The sequence below is a fragment of the Nestor notabilis genome, unplaced genomic scaffold, assembly GCF_000696875.1.
Source record: "Nestor notabilis isolate BGI_N333 unplaced genomic scaffold, ASM69687v1 scaffold30553, whole genome shotgun sequence".
Classification (NCBI taxonomy): domain Eukaryota; kingdom Metazoa; phylum Chordata; class Aves; order Psittaciformes; family Psittacidae; genus Nestor; species Nestor notabilis.
In genome coordinates, this window is record NW_009922934.1 from 20,241 (window position 1) to 36,774 (window position 16,534).

The 16,534-nt window shown below is 36.0% G+C and overlaps 1 protein-coding gene across 1 annotated transcript in view; it reads left to right on the forward strand.

Annotated features, from left to right (window-relative positions):
* The window catches only part of CWC22 (CWC22 spliceosome-associated protein), a 29,348-nt gene extending 19,899 nt beyond the window's left edge, over positions 1 to 9,449 (forward strand). Inside the window, exons 14-19 of the mRNA XM_010011877.1 lie at positions 2,907 to 2,984; positions 4,189 to 4,341; positions 5,231 to 5,358; positions 6,297 to 6,398; positions 6,494 to 6,690; positions 8,857 to 9,449. Of these exons, the coding sequence (XP_010010179.1) occupies positions 2,907 to 2,984; positions 4,189 to 4,341; positions 5,231 to 5,358; positions 6,297 to 6,398; positions 6,494 to 6,690; positions 8,857 to 9,449 (1,251 nt within the window). The remainder of the gene's footprint in view (positions 1 to 2,906; positions 2,985 to 4,188; positions 4,342 to 5,230; positions 5,359 to 6,296; positions 6,399 to 6,493; positions 6,691 to 8,856) is intronic.
* The last annotated feature ends 7,085 nt before the right edge of the window (positions 9,450 to 16,534 follow it).

Here is a 16,534-nt window from a genome sequence, read left to right on the forward strand (position 1 = left end):
GGGGAGGAGTATAACTGTAAAAAGGAACCCATGATCAAAAGGGAGTGAGAAAACCCAAGTTGCTTTAGCTCATCTATCTGCAGTGAACATAGCCTTTGTGTGAAGCTGAGAAAATACAGAGTGGGCAGGGTGTGTTTATTTTTTAAAATAGTAAAGCTGTGGGGGGAAGAAAGCAAGTCTGGGGTTTTTTTTTGTGTGTGTTTTCCTAGTTTACCCTTTAGCATCTTTAAATGTATGATGGTACTTTCCATGTTAGGTTGAGCCATGATCTGTCTAAACTATTACCTTGTTTAGGTAAGAGCTAGTAAGAAATGTTTAGAGAGAACTGTAAGAAATGCATTGTATTTAGGGGGAACTTTCTTATATCTCTTAACAGTTTTGGGAAATGCCTTTTTTTTTCTTCTGTGATACAATAATCAATTAAAGTTCTTTACAAAAGATCGTTCACCATCTGTATTGGATGTCAGACATTTTCAAAACATTTGACTTCGGGAGTAGATAGCCATACATACTTTAACCAAGCTGTGTAGTCACTTGTTGAGCATTGTATGAAAGCTGTTGAACACAGTATACAAATTGCTTGTGAAATTGGGAAACAAATTCACTGCATTCTTTAAAGAAGTGATGGACTAAAAAAACACAGGCTCTTCCTTCCATAAGCATCACCAGAAGTGTTATCATTGCAAGTACCGAAATGTATTAACTAACCTTTAAAGCTATAAATGAATCTAGAATTGCCATATGAACTTGTCACATCGCTCAAAAAATAATTAAATAACTCGAAAGTTTGTTAATCGTAAGACAGTTACTCTAGACCTAACTCGGAGTTGTTTAGATAATACTAGAGAGAATGTCCTTCTGGGCAAATCTGTTTTCATGCTTGTGGTTATTTAAGATACCCTCCTAGAAATCATTGTAATATTTAATTAAAATGTTAAAATACTTAATTACTCTAAACCACAGGGGATGCCAATATTGTAATTGCATTTAAGATTAGGAAGAAATTTTTTTTCAAGTCTTGCTGATGTTATTAGCAGTGGCATCAGCACTTTACCCTTTTTATTGTTTAAAAACTGATTAACTGCAGCATTATTGTAAAACAGGATAATGTAAAAAGTTAATATGCATTTTAATATATCACACTAACACAGTGTGACAGTGTTGAAAGGAATGGCTTTAAACACATCTGTAGGCTTGTTTGATACATTATGGCCTTGCTGTTTGAAAGGGGTATTTTTTTCCTGCTCAGCAGGATTGGCTTTTTATTTGTTTTGAGTTTTTATGATGGGCAAAATGTTTCTTTTTAGAATACATGCTCGGAAGAATGGCATAAGTGAGTATATGTTACAGGAAACCAGTGTAAGTTATAAGGAGGACAAAGTGCTTGAAATTACCCAGTATTTTTTATGGACATGTTGTTATTAGTTGAAAGAGACATTAAACTAACAGTGAAAGATACATGACTGGGAGCTGAAAACCTGTTTGGGAATGTTGCAAATTGATTTATGCTATGGTATTGGTCTTACAAGAAAATAATAATTAAAAAAAGTTAATGACAAAAAACTGACAGTCCTGTTTAAGCACCTTGTATTTCATGGCTCTTAATTTATATAAAAGTTTGCTTCACTTGTCTTAATGTTGCAAAATGTGCCCTAAACCACTTCATAGCTGTATCGGGTAACTGCATAGCTACCTGTAACTTACATAGTAGGTCAGAGGAGGAAGTTCATCCACCAGTGTGTGTTTCCCTCTGGTTCTTGGTATGGTGTGTGTGGAAGAATAGGAGGAGGTAGCTGCCAGTGGGTAAGCTGATAATGATCTTGGGGTGATAGAATTGGGGAACAAGGAAAAAGGGAGACAGACCACCTGTATATGCCAAAAGAGTGTGACTAACTGTTCTAGATAGTTGGTATCAGTGGAAGGAGAACATCTTCTGTGTGACTACTGTCGCTGGCGCTTACATTCAAGTCCACCATGGAGATGGGAGAAAAAATGAAAGGGAGAATATTGTTGATGGGGGATGCATAAAAGTTTTGGGAAGCTCATCTACCTAGATTTCTTTTCCTTCCTAGCCAAGAAGGGAAGGTGCTTTTCTAGGGGGTGATTCAGAACATGAGCCTAAAACAGCTTCTTTAGAAAAGTTCCTGTCAGTCTCTTGGTTATAGTGAAAGTCTAGGCATATCAGCCTCCCAGGGATAAGTTTTTTCTGAACATCAACCTCAGGCTTCTCCAGTGGAACAATTGCAGTGAAACACTGCCTTCTGCTTCTGGCAAGCAGAGGTGGTTGTGAAAATTATGGCTGAATAATTCAAGATACTTATATATACCAAAATCTACAGATATTTCTGATTTTGGAAATACTCCCTTAAGCATGCACATTGTATTTGAGTTTCCAAATGGCTTGTCTGTAAGATATTTTGATGTTTGGAAGTTGTGAAAAATCTTTATTTTTCATAAATGCATGGGTTGGTGCAATTATAAAACAACCCCACCCAAACGAACAAAACAAAACCCCCAAAACCAAACCAAACAACAACCAAACAAAACCACAAAAAAGCCTTCAAACCCTTCCTTTTTTATCTTATACCTCTTTTTTGCACTGTGAAGTCAATTTGTCAATTAGTTTTGACCTGTTTTGGTTAGATGTACAGTGTGTTAACCTCATACATTTTAGCTTAAGCCAAATAGGAAATTTAAATAGCAAAAGTTCATATGCATGTCCCGGATAATTTCTAAAATGAGATATTCAGGAAACTACTGATGTTGCCAGTGAAGTTTTATGTAAATGCTCTTGTTTTAAAGCTTGCATCTCTCTAAGGCTTTCTTCAATATTTTCGTACTTGTTGATGATGGGATTTTTGCTGCTACAGTGAATTTACCTAGGAATATCTTTTTCCTTAAACCAGAAAGAACTCTGCAATATGATACTTGACTGCTGTGCTCAGCAAAGAACATATGAGAAATTCTTCGGGTTACTGGCAGGGGTGAGTTCTGTTTTCAGATTTTATGCTTTATGGTAGGTTATTTAATTTGGTTTACTCTTTTTTTTTTTTTTTTTTTTTTTTTTTTGTTTGTTTGTTTGTTTGTTTGTCAAACTTAACTCTTAATGGATAAATAAAACTAATAGTCTTTAGCATTCTGGAAATGTTTATATTAGTTGATTGGTTACATTAGCGAATTGGATTAACATTTTAATTGTAATAAGCATAGTGAATGCAGAATGAGAGAACTAATTTTCTCTTCATATCATGGCATTTTTTATTTTTTTTTTTTCCCCTCCCTCTTTTCTCATTGAGGTGGAACAATAAATCAGTGGCAAAGGAATGGTACCAAAACAAGGTTAAAGTAGTATGGGTTACCAGAAGATACTCTTTTTACAGTACTGAAGTTTAATTTTGGAGACTCTCATCTTTTTTGCCATTTTGTTCAAAGCTGCTTAGTAGTTTGGTTTTTTTTTCCTTAGAGCACAAGACTGAATACCTTCTGTTGAGGAGTTAGGGGTGGGTTTTTTGTTTGTTCATTTTTCAGCAGACAGCTAGCTCTTTGGTTTTGTGTACTAATTGGAAATTTAGTTGCAGCTGTTTCTTAGTTAAGTTTTCCTTATCTATGATATTGACAGATCTGACGAGTTAAGATAGAATTCTTGTCTTCTAAAGGGAGCAGGTTATGCTGAGAGGCAGTGATTTTTTCCATTTGTATTTTTATGCAGATTTGAGGAAGTACTTCTGCAGTCAGTTACAAAGCACTAACCATATGAATCTACAGGTTTAGTAGTCTGTAAATGTTGATTTCCATGTTCTTTGGAATGTTTATATCCAACCTGTCTTACCTGCTGCCTCTCTAATTTTAGTCATTCATTGATGTTGTGTATAAAAAGTTACATTTGATAGGGTTACATCGGGTGAAAATACTGGATGTGTGGAAGTAAAAGAAATTGCTGAATATCTTGCTGTAGTTCATAATTGATAATTACTACTTTGCAATGCAGATGAGTCTCTTGTTCTGACAAACTGCTGAAAGCAATAAAATATATTCATATGAAGGTATTTTCTTCTCCTCCAAGGGTTATTTAAAAGGAAAACCTTGCAGTAAATATTATTTGCACCATTAGGTCACTTACATGTAGGTTATTTGCATGTCTAATATTTTGTATAATCTGGTTCTTTAAATTGTACAATGTTTTCTCAGCGTTTCTGCATGTTAAAAAAAGAATATATGGAATCCTTTGAAGCTATTTTCAAAGAACAATATGATACCATTCATCGTTTGGAAACGAACAAACTGAGAAACGTTGCCAAGATGTTTGCTCATCTACTGTACACCGATTCAATTCCCTGGAGCGTAAGTAAAAAAAGCTGTTGTCCTAGATTCCTTTTTCAATAACTAATTTCCAGTTTTTGGAAACAGTTACATTAGTTTTAGTATTTACAATGTGGAACTACTTGTATTCATAGCAAACTGGATTCTGTTGAACAATTCTGGTTTGCTCCATATCCTCTTTCTTCCCCCTGTGCATAGTCATCCTCCCAACCCATTCTTCAATAGTTGATTTGAGCTGTTATTTTCTGGAGCTCGTCTGGAATTGGTTGATTAAAATGTACTACTTTTAGAATTTTGGACTTTTAATAGGCAATCTAAATAGCAGAACTGTCCCTAAAAAAAACAGACTAAAGAAACCTTTTTAAATTATCTTTATATATAAAATTAGAGGTTTTATAGAATTATAAGAAATATTAAAATATTGCCATTTTGTGATTTAAGTGCCAAACAAAAGCAATCTTGCATTCTGAGATATAATAATACAACGTTACAAGTGAAGAAATAAATATCAAAGTAACTTCTCTTTTCATACTGTTTTAGTCTTATTTCATATCCCAGTCTAATTGTCATTCTTCAGGCACACAAGTCCAAATACTTAGCCTTTTTAGAACTTAAGCCCTATATCTTTGATTTCCCGGAAGTTCACACTCCCATGGAGTTTTGCTGGCTAAAATAAGTCATTAAAGAATTACTAGCGTAAGTATGATCAGAAACTGCTTCCAGATGGTAGAAAAGAGTTTTTGAGGAAGAAAGTCTTGACTAGGGATTTACAGGATTTACTTTCTCGGGGGCAGGTAGTGGAGAAATCAATGTTTAGTTATTTTAGGGCGACAAAAGTTTTTAAGGTAAATAAAAGAATGTATGTTTAAGCTTAAGGTTTTTCTCTAAATATTTTTCTAAATATTTTCAGGTCCTCGAATGTATAATACTGAGTGAAGAAACTACCACATCCTCCAGTAGAATTTTTGTCAAAATATTCTTTCAGGAACTCAGTGAATATATGGGACTTCCTAATCTAAATGCAAGATTAAAAGATGAGTAAGTTGAAATTTTATTTTCAGAACTGTGGATTCAATTAGTTTCTTTATCTGAAAAAGTACAACTAAGAACTCTTGTTTTCAAGTTCAGCTAAGACTGCAGTTCTGTAGCTGCAGTACTTCAAGACTAAGTTCATTTATAGATTTAGTCACTTCAGAGTCCCATTAAGCTGAGCATGATCCCATCAGTGTTACCCTTTTCGTTATTCCCAGTAATACTCAGCTTGTATAAGAATTTTCAAATTTCAAGTTTACTTTTGTGTATTATCAGCTATATAGCTGTGTAATAAATGTGGCTTCTTCTTATGACGAAACTTAGGAAAAGCACGTAACTATTAATAACAGTTTTCCTAGGATTAGTTACTTATCCTCAAGTGTATCTTAAATAGCACATTCTTTTAAGCCTGTTTGTGGTTTAATACATTGCATTCCCGCAGTGTTCCTTTCAGTTGTTTGAACTATTTCCTGTAAGTTGGAATTTTTTTATGTGTGATGAAGAATTAAGAAGCTGCTTTAGCTCATGTAAATTTAAATTTGAAATTATCTTTAGGCCTCTGTTTGATTGAGACTTCAACATAAATACCTAAGTCTTTGAACTTCTTAATCAACAAGCGGTATCCTTTGCTCTCACAGGCTGCTGCAATTTGACAATTCTCTTCAGGGTTTCACAAAATCAGACTTTCTGTTGTCATAATCAGCAGTATATATGTAACTCTTCTGTGTGTGAAGAAGTTTGTTTTCATAAAAGAGCAAGTTTTGAAGTAGCATTTTGGTAAGATGCATCACAGATATTAACAATGAAAGTATAGAAAAATGCAGGAAGAGAAAATTTTTGCTGTCCTATGGACAACCACACAGTTTCCTTTTCAGCTTATTAATGTCAATGAGAATTAGTGCTAAGCAGGCATAATGTTTAATTTAGATGTTTGTTTCCATCAGAACACTGCAGCCTTTCTTTGAGGGATTACTGCCTCGGGATAACCCAAGGAACACTCGCTTTGCCATCAATTTCTTTACTTCTATTGGCCTTGGAGGACTAACGTGAGGAACACTTTTCTGATTTTATATTTACTTTCCCTATCTCCCCTCACCCCTGCCAAAAAAAACCCTAAAAATGAAATTTTCTTGTTAATTAGGGATGAATTACGGGAGCATCTTAAAAATGCACCAAAGATGATAATGACACAGAAACAAGATGTTGAGTCATCAGATTCCTCTTCATCTTCAGAGACAGACTCTTCCTCAGATTCTGATTCTGATAGCAGCAGTAGTAGCTCAGAGTCATCCAGCAGCAGTGACTCCTCATCTAGCAGTGATGACAGCAGTGACTCAGGTACTTAAGTACTAGCTATGTAGCTATTTGCTTCTCTTTTATTTACTTCTATACACCTGTTAATTTCTATTTCTGTGTATACTTGTTTTGAGGAAAAACTAGCTACAGTGTCCTTTCCTCTGCTTTAGGAACTAATCAATTAGTTTAAATTTACATGGTTTAAAGTATTAATATTGCTAGTGGAAATTTATGCTAGAATTTAGAGAAACTGATTTCCATTTTAATGGACTTAAATATCTGAGGAACATTGTTTTGTAGATTACTTTTTTACACAGTTAATACCTCCTTCTTCCATTAAACTAAAGTGCTAGTACTGTGCAACAGGTATTAGACTCATTCCTTATTAATATCTTTGTGGGATGCTTACTGGTGAATTGTCTCTATTTCTAATTCCTCTTCTTCAGGAAGACTTTGTGTGGTGATACAGTGAGGGTTCTTACCTGTAGAGAAATCTCCAAGGAAGAATTAGCTTTTGCTGACAACTTAGTTTCTTGTCTTTCTATGCATTATAATTGTTTGGCATCTTACACCATCCTGCTGATGTAGAACCTTCTTTTTGACATGAAGTGTCATAAACATTGCTTAATCTATAAAGTAGTATGCGTTAGTGTGCACATTGGGTATAAAGTGAGCAGATGATAACACAGCATGACTTTCTATAGTATAGAAGCTTGCTGATTCAGAGTTAATTTGCTTTATTATGTGCCTTTGAACTGAAAATGTTTAATAAAATAAAAGCAGTGTGAACTGTTCATGCTTTAGAAATGCATTTTTGTTTTCCATTGCGATCTTACTGTACAAAGTCTGATTTGTGTGTCATTGCATTAATGGCATTAATGACGACAGCACTAGAGAACGGTACAGTTAAACAGGGTCAGAGAGGCCTTGGTTCAGCAAAGAGCCAGATCTGCACAGACAGCTGCAGCTCTGCTGAGCTGCTTGATAGGAATCAGAGAGCTAAGTCCTTAGTGACAAACCAACAGAGTCTGCAGTCTGCTAGTACAAACGCTTTATTCTTGTAGGTTTAGGATCTTCCTTTTTTACTACTTGTCCTTTCTCCATTCAGGAACACATTCATAAAAAACCGTGATATCTTTGCAGCCTGGTTTAACTTCTTTCCCCCCTACACTACTTCAGTGGTTTGACAGTGCAGTGTATAAGAGAAAATAGAAAACCTGCTGATTAGAAATTGAACATAAGCTAAACTAGAGATTACTGTCTTACTGACAACTAATGTGTGGAACTGCTCCAGCTAGCTTAGTTCAGCACTGCTCTAGAGAGGTCATTCCAACCAAAACAGGTCCAGGGGAGGACAAAGTTTGTCCTATCAGAACAGCTTGTTCCTTTGTATTTTTTGATCCATCATCATGTTTTATCAGTATGCCAAGAAGCCTTAAGTCAGACACAAGACTAGCAGCTGCTGTAGGATTCAGATATTTGGTGTACTACTAAATCAGTTTGTGGCTGTGGTATTCTCAGAAGGTGATTAGAAACAGCTGTTACGGTACTGAAGTTCATACAATATAGTGAATTAATGTTTATTCTAAATGGCTGTTACTCATAAATACTGTCAAGTGAAACCTAGGTTTTCATTTTAAAAAAGCAAACTCTTCCACTGAGGTAAGCACTACTGTGTATTTTTAAATATGTAAGCTAGATGTAGTCTTAAATTGTTGACAAAGCTGTCACTGTTTCTCCTGAAAATGAGCCAGAGGGCCATTGTTATGTTGGTGCGGTACCACTCTCTCAAGCCATTTCAGCATGCCTCTTGTTTCCTCATAAGATAGTGTTCTTGTGTTAATAGCAATGGAGTTACTAGGAAATACTGAAGCTTGGAAGAAAATGGAGAGTAGTCTTGGGCTTGATAGTCAGCTCACACTTACATAGACAATTTCTTATTTTATGTAAAATAGAAAGCCTGTAATGCAGATGCATGTTTGAAGATAATCAGTACCTGCTAAATTAAAGAATGGGTGAATTTTCCCCCATTGTGTGAGATGGGGGGGAGGGGAATAAAATCCAAGCTTATTAGTTTGAAACCTTTGTCGAGATATATACACACAGATGTTTTCTGACAAAAATTAACTCTCTAGAACTTTCTGTGTAAATTAACAAGCGTAATAAATTAAAATGTAGTTTTATTCCCTTACTGTTTTATAATTTCAGACGTTTCTAAAGCCAAAAGAAAGAGAATGCAAAGGAAAAATAGAGAATCTGATAAAGGTTCCAGGAAGAAACAAGAAAGGAAAAGACAATCACATGAAAAGAAAATGAGAAGGAGGCAGCAAGAGGAAAGGAGTGATACTGAGAGCAAATCAGAAAGAAATCACCGAAAGTTGAGGGAATCGCACAGGAGAGATGATGTATCAAAATACCATCACAGAGATGAGTCCAATGGCAGAGACAGTTACCACAGTGGAAAAGATAGGAACCATGAAAGAAGTAAGGATCTAGAAAAACACAGTAATTCAAAACCGAAGAAAGCAGAGAGAAGAGCTTCATTTTCTGATGATGAAAATTACAGGCACTGGAGCAAAGATAACGAACATCACAGTAAAAGAAGAGAAAGATCAAGATCTGGAGAGAGGGCCCATAATAATTCAAGTCCCAGAGAGGAGGAACAAGAAGATCGATACAGAAATGGTTCAGAGAAGCACAGAGAGAAGTACAACCGTTATTCTGACCAGTACAGGGAATCCAGAGAATCCAGAAAGAATGAGGACAGACGAAGGGAGAACACCCCACACAGACGAAAATAATGCCTAGCCAGAGGCTGAAATTAATGTGCATTTCTGAGCTGTTAAAGCTGTATCTTAAAACATGTTACTGAACTGTCTTTAAAAGCAAGAATTTTGTACAAAGTGATAGTTTGCATTTGTAAATTTTATTAGTCTTTTTCAGATTTTCAGTACCACTTTTTTATAACTGTTGAATTGAGTCTTTCTGTTAAATTCTTCCTTTGGAAAGATGAAGCTCTTTATTTTGTGAATAAAACTATTAAGATCTCTGTGAAATGGGTGGTTTTGTCACTTAGTTTCAAATATTTGTAACTTTATAGTCTAAAAAGATCAGTTTTTAACTTTTCTTGTTAACTGAAAGGCAGATAGTAAGACTAGGGTGACAATATGTAAAAACCTGAGATTACAAGATGAATGTTAGAAGAGTAGGCTTTATGAAAACTTTTAAGCATCAGTACAAGTGCTTCTGGCATTCTGTTTATTCTTTTGACTGTGCAAACATAAAAGCAAGCTTGACCAAAATTTTCAGGAAATACTTATTTTTTTTCAGAGTTAAAAACTGGAAAAGCAATATTGCTGGTTTTAGTGTCACATTTGAAAGTGTGTCAACTTGTTCTGTTACTTTTCACGATGTTTTTTAATACTGTAACATCCTGAGCTAGTTACACTTGTGATTTTAAAAGGAAAAAAAAAAAGTGGGGTGTTTTGGGGTTTTTTTTGTTCAGGGTTTTTTTGTTTGTTGGTTTGTTTTTTGTTTTTTTTTCTAACTTAATTTGGTTTTAAAGTCATAGACTTCAACTCTAGCCCTACAAAGGAAGTGTTTGAGGGACATCTTTTCCATTTTTATATATGCCATGTAAAAATGAAATAGGAAAGCTAAATAAGAGGTGGTTCAAAACTTTTTAGACATTTTTCACTCTGTGGCTTGAAGTGCTCAAGTTTATTGGAAGCAAAGTTTAAAAAAAAAAATGAGAAAACAAAACCCCCTTAGTTGCTGCAGGAGTTTCTAGCACATAACATGTCCTACCTGGAGACATTTGAAGCAACTAGCTCAGAATTCATTGTATGAGTAATGAATCAAGATCATCTGGTTAAGACTCTAAATCTCATTTGTAACCAAGGAAAAGTTTGAAAGTCTTTCAGCATGAAATAGGAAATAGTGTGGACATGATCAGTAGGAAAGACAGAGGTGATAGCTGTATGTAAGGCAATTACTGGTGCCGTAAGATTACATCATTTTACTTTGTGAAATGAACACAATTGGTGGGCATATGAGAACTTATACATTTCATGTGTGAAATCATATTTCATCTTGTATAAAGCATAGGAAATATATTTGAGCTGTTTTGTAACAGAAAATGGAACAATTCCTAAGGAAATAGATCAGTTTTGCCGAAGTCTTGTCACAACATTTTTCTAAGAAAAATGTCACATTTTAAATTTTTTTCTGTATTTAACAGAATTTATTTCTGCAAGCCTTCATGTAATAAAATATTTCTAGCCAGAAACACTTGCATGAAAAATAAATTAATATTGCTGAGAAAAAAATATGGTTTCTATCTTGTTACACCACACAGTTAAAACCTTAGTGGCATCATGAGGTATATGTTGTTTAAACTGTGGTGGGTTTTTGTTGTCCAGCACACTTCTCATTTTCAAAATTATTTGTGCATTTTTGCGGTGTGCATTAATTCCAGGACAATTTAATTTCAAAGAACACTTTCTAAAAGTACTTCTGCTGATAATTGTTATGCTGCTTTGATAGCTCCCTACAAACATTATTGAAAATGATCTGTACTTCATAATGGTTTAATTGTACAAACTTACTTAATTTATCTAGAGTAATACTTCCCTTAACTATGTTATAGGCTTAATAGCATAAATTTTATTAACCTATAACTTTTGAGATAGTCTGCTAAAGTTAAAAAGCTTGTTAATTAAATGTTTAATAATAAAGCATGTTTATTTAAAAAAAAAACATGTTTATTTAAAAAACATGTTTATTTAAATAAAAAAGTGTTTGATCTCAGATGTGCTGATCAGGAAATGACAGCTTAAACATCTCCAATTTGTGATATTTGTTACAAGATGATAAAAATATAATGCTCTTTGTTGAAAAAAGGGAAAGGGCGAGATTAGGGCTGAAGCTGGGGTTTTAACTGCATTTACAATTTCTTGGCGAGCTTTCTTCTTTCAGTGTCTAGGATTATTAATAGATATTTAATAGAATGGCCTATTTAAAATATAAGTTATTTTTACCATTACTAGTCTGAGCAGGCTAATGTTAGCTAGAAGCAGTGAGACAATGAGCAGTAGTTGTCATGTGTACACATGAAGAGACACATGCTCAGAAGGGCTGCACTGTGGCAGCGCAGGGAGACTGGTCATTAATACCGAGAGTGTTCCCAGTTTTTAGCAGACAATTGCTTAAGGACTTCCTGAGCCAGAGTCACTTTGTGCATCTCAGTAAGGCCTTGACCATTAAATGGCCTAATTTAATTTATTTCAGGTGGATTTTGCAGCATCTTTTGCCAGGAGTTCCAGTATTTTGCTGTACAGTATGTGGGTAAGTATAGGGGTTTTTTATAGCTTCTGCCTGATTACTTTGGTTTGCTACTTTCCAATGAGTTTTCTGAATAATGGTTTGTAGTTGCCTCCTGCTTCTCATCTTGTGCGTGACTTTATAGACCTAAACACGTATATTCTTTGCCATTTCTTTTCCAGAAGTTAAAATGCATCTCTAATGTATGGTTGTGTGGAACTGCTCTATAACCCTGATCGGTTCTCCTGCCCTTCAGCTTTCAGCTTTTTGGTTTGGGGTTGTTTTTTGGTTTTTTTTGGTTGGTTGGTTGTTTTTTTGGGTTTTTTTTCCCTGGGAAAAGAAGTCAAAATGCTATGTAGTCTTCAAAGTGAGGGTATTCCCGGAGTTGCAAAGTGGCATAAGAGTTTTGGGGGTTTGTTTCTTTTCAGTGCATCCTCTCAATTGCTGTAGAGCTGAGGAATACACAGTGATCCTGGGCTTGTTTTCGTCAGCAGTAACAGCTAGTTGTAGACTGTGCCCAGTAATGAAGCGACTCATACATCTAGTCTATAATCAATATTGGAACTCTAGGTCTTGTTTTGAATAGCAGTTTTGTCTGAAAGACCTCAAGAAGTGTTGGTTCTGTGACTGTGCCCAGTATTTTGCTCAGTTGTTAATCCTTGTTACTTAAAAACATGATTGAAACAGCTCAGCCTTCATTTTCTGATGTTGAGTCTGGTTATGACTTCTGTTTAATAGACCTCTGCTGTCAGAAGTCACCTGATGTAGGTACCTCTGGGCTGTGTCCAGGTAATGGCTTGGTTGCCTCTCAGGTAGTATAAATACTAAGCTGTTTTGGTCTTGCTGCACTACAAGTTTCAAACACAAGTGCTCTTTACTCTAAAGAATAAAAGTGTTATGTCAGAGAAATGTGCTGTGTATTGGCCCTGTAACTAGCAAACTATACTGTTGGTCTTCAAAATGTGTTAGGAGTGGGGGTGTTGGGCATCTGGGCCTTGGTCTTCACGGTGTGTTTGAACATGCAGCTGTTGTCAGATTCTTGGGTTGGGTCACACAGTCCCTCATGCTGGTCAGTGATCAGGGATGAGTACCTGTTGTGTCGGGCTGTGTCTACTAACTGTGTTCGCCTGGCAGGGAAGATGGCTGCTAGGGGAAACTTCCAGACTCAGCTGGGTCTGAGCTGCTGTGAACCAAGAAGATGTTTGGGAAGGAACTTGTGATGACCTCTTTCGATCTTGCATGCTTACTACCTTTCAAGGGTGGTTGTAATAACTAAGTCCGTAGATACAGTAAGAGAGAATTCATCCCTTTTGCTAGGGCTCCCTGGCCAAGTATCTGAATTTCCTTACCGTGGCAGCATTAGGTGTTACGGAGATAAGCTGTAACAAGACCATCTGGTTATATAAATCATCAAAGTATTACCTCATAGTATTACCTTTCATAGTATGAAAGCAGTTAGATAAATTCTGGGACAAAACTATCAACTCATTTGGTTGAAAATACTTCAAACTTGTCATTAACAGATCATGCTTTCTAAAGCAGCTTTAGTTGCTATATAAGCAATATTGCAGTCTTTGAATTGTAGGTAGTTCATCTTCACATTTCTGCATAAGAATGGGAACCTGACTACAAAAATGGGGTGGTTTTTTTTTGTTTGTGTTACTCATGTTAAATGGATTTTACAAACAGGTCATGTACATCTGAAAATCAAATTCAATATTGAAAATTACTAGTAGTACTAATTAGATTTAGATGCTGTATTATTTAACCTGGTAGCATGATGTTCTATAATTTACTTAGGGCTCCAATGACATAACTGTTCTTAACTTTTGAATGCAGGGTATACTCTAAAATAGTGTAACACATGTCAAATACATGAGCTAGGATGGACACTTCAAGCTCCAATAGCAATTTAAGCACCTCCCTGTTATTAATTTATAGTTTTATGGCTATAAAAAGACACTAGCTCATCTTCATTCACTGTTCTTTAACTACTTATCTTTCACTGGTGAAGAAAGCATAAGGCTAATTTCCTTGGAAAATCTAAAAAAGCAAGAGCCTATTACTATAGACATTACTATGTCTAGTATGTAGAAAGAATTGACTTCAGTTACTCTAATAACGTTCAGAGCAATGTGTCCTTCAATTTATATTCAGTTAGGTAAGTCAGTATATTTAAAAGCTTTTTTACATGTGAAAATATTTTGTTTAAGAAATGGTAAACTCAAAATGGAGAATAAAGAGGCATTTTAAGCATTTTAATTAAACTCTACATAAAACATGTATTAGTAGGTTAAAAGTGGCATGGGCAAAATGCTACTTTATACCGGAAAACCTTTAGGTCATTTCAGGAGATGTTCTGCTTTTTATATGTTTTCCTAAGGCAAGTCTGTAATTTGGCTGAGACTAGTTCGGGATTTTCTTTTCTTGTCTACTCATGACTATCATCACGCATTTCCTTCTAACTTCGAAGGGAAAAAAAAACGATGGGGAGGAGGGACTGCAACTTAAAATCTTAGTGTTGGGAAAATGGTTTGTTAACCCATAAGCCAGACAATCCATTAAGAAAATTAGCTCGCAAATTCTTCCTCTTTAAACTACGTCCATTTTGAGTTATCTCTTCCCACTATTTTATATAATAAAGTGAGGACCAACTTTTTTCCTGAGGTTGAAAATAAGCTGCAACATTTCTTAGAAGATGGTGGTGTGGGCAAGAGTAAAGGCGTGGAAGAGGATGCAAAGCTCCGAGAAACAAGAAAATGTGTCTTCAGTGTCAGGGTGCTCTCAGCAGGCCATGTGAGGTCAAATCTGTTCTCACAGTGGGGGCCACTGACACAGGTGTGTACGTGCAGTGCTAATTGGGTTTAGCTTGGTGACTGGTATTGCTGCTTAATTACTTAACTGGAGTGTGCATCTTCCCTTTTAAAATTGCTGGTCCCTTGGCTTGCTTTCAGTTGCTTACCTATTGCTTTTGGAGGTACTTTATGCTTCAGTCACAGCTGTGAAATCTCTTGGGAAATTTCAGATTCTGGGCTTTTTGTATATTGAAAAGCTGTGTAAAAATTCCTTTGTAACTACCTTACCTAAAATTTCCTTTAACTTGAAGAAGATTCTTTGTATTTTTAAGTCCCCATGGATAAGCTCGCTCTATCCCATAAAGACCAGTAATTTTCAGCATCCTTTTTTGCCCTGGGGTAATACTTAAGCTAATTGGAGAGCTGCCCATTGATTTAAAAGGGAGAGGAGTAAAATCTTTCATCTGGTCCCTTGCAGATGCTGCTCCTGTATTGCCTCTATATTTGTGTTGCTCAGTATTCTTACTCTTATGCTTTTCTTCATTTTCTCCTTCTCTAGTTACAGTTTTTCCATTTTTTTCCTAGCACTTCTGAACTTTGTTCTTTATCACATGCAGCGTTAGCCATTTAGGAAAGTATAATGCCAAAAATACACATAAAAAGTTTACTTTATATCACTTGCATAATGCATTAAAATAATCTTTACATAATCAACCGGAGTCTTTCAGCCATGAGGGCTCACGCAAAGGGTCATGGAGAGAGATAAGCACTGCCAAGACAGTTTATCCACCACCTATACCTGGGCAAGGCTATTAGGAGAGAGATGCATCTTACTGTCCTGTACATGTCATACTTCAATCACAAAAGTTGAGAGCTGGGCATGATGTTGATGTCTATATTGGTAACCATTGCTCTAGTAATGTTTCAAGCAAGGTAGGTCTGGTCAGCCGTTTGTGTGCACTGAGTGTTTTCACAATGGCTGGCTTGAACCTTGTGAGTCTAACCTCCTGGCTGCTTTACGGGTCACAGGTGAAGCAAACCTCTGCAGCATACAGTGAGCTCAAAGAGCCAGTCTTGGCTATAGAGAGCCCAGAGGGACAACCTTCATTACACCAAGGTTAGCTTTCACAAATACTTTCCTCATTAATCTTTTTCCTGATTCTCAGTCACAGGTGAATGTCTCGTGAAATTGTGAAGTGTCCTAATTTTTCATTTAGTGAGCTAGAGAAACAATGAGATGTGCCCAAATAGTCAACTTGAAAATTCCCCTGGAAAAATAATGTAGACCAGTAGCACTGAAGGGAGAAAGATTCTATCAGTTCATGAGTTGTGCCAGTTATATGCATGACAGCAGTCCTTTTTTTGCTGTTGTAGTCTGTGAGAATGCCATCTTCCCTCTCATACCACCATCCCTTACTGCTGGGAGTGTTAAACACAGTCCTTGAAGGAAATGCAGACCACCACATCTCTTTCAGACTGTCCTCCCTGTTTCCCATGTGTCCCTCAGAAAGGAAGAGATGGTCACCTCTTTCTGTTCCCTTTTAAGAATGGTGTCTCATGCCCCAGATGTAGTGTGTATATATATACACCTTGAGAAGCAGGCATGATGGGTTTCATGTGGCTGCCTCTGGGTCTCCTGTTTTAACAGACTTCAGTGTCGGGAGATTTTGGTGGACAGAAACTTGCATTAATTTGGGGATTGAACTAGTCAGTTGAAAAGTTGATAGATCATATTATGCTAGGGGTACAGACAGCATTTGCGGTTTCCC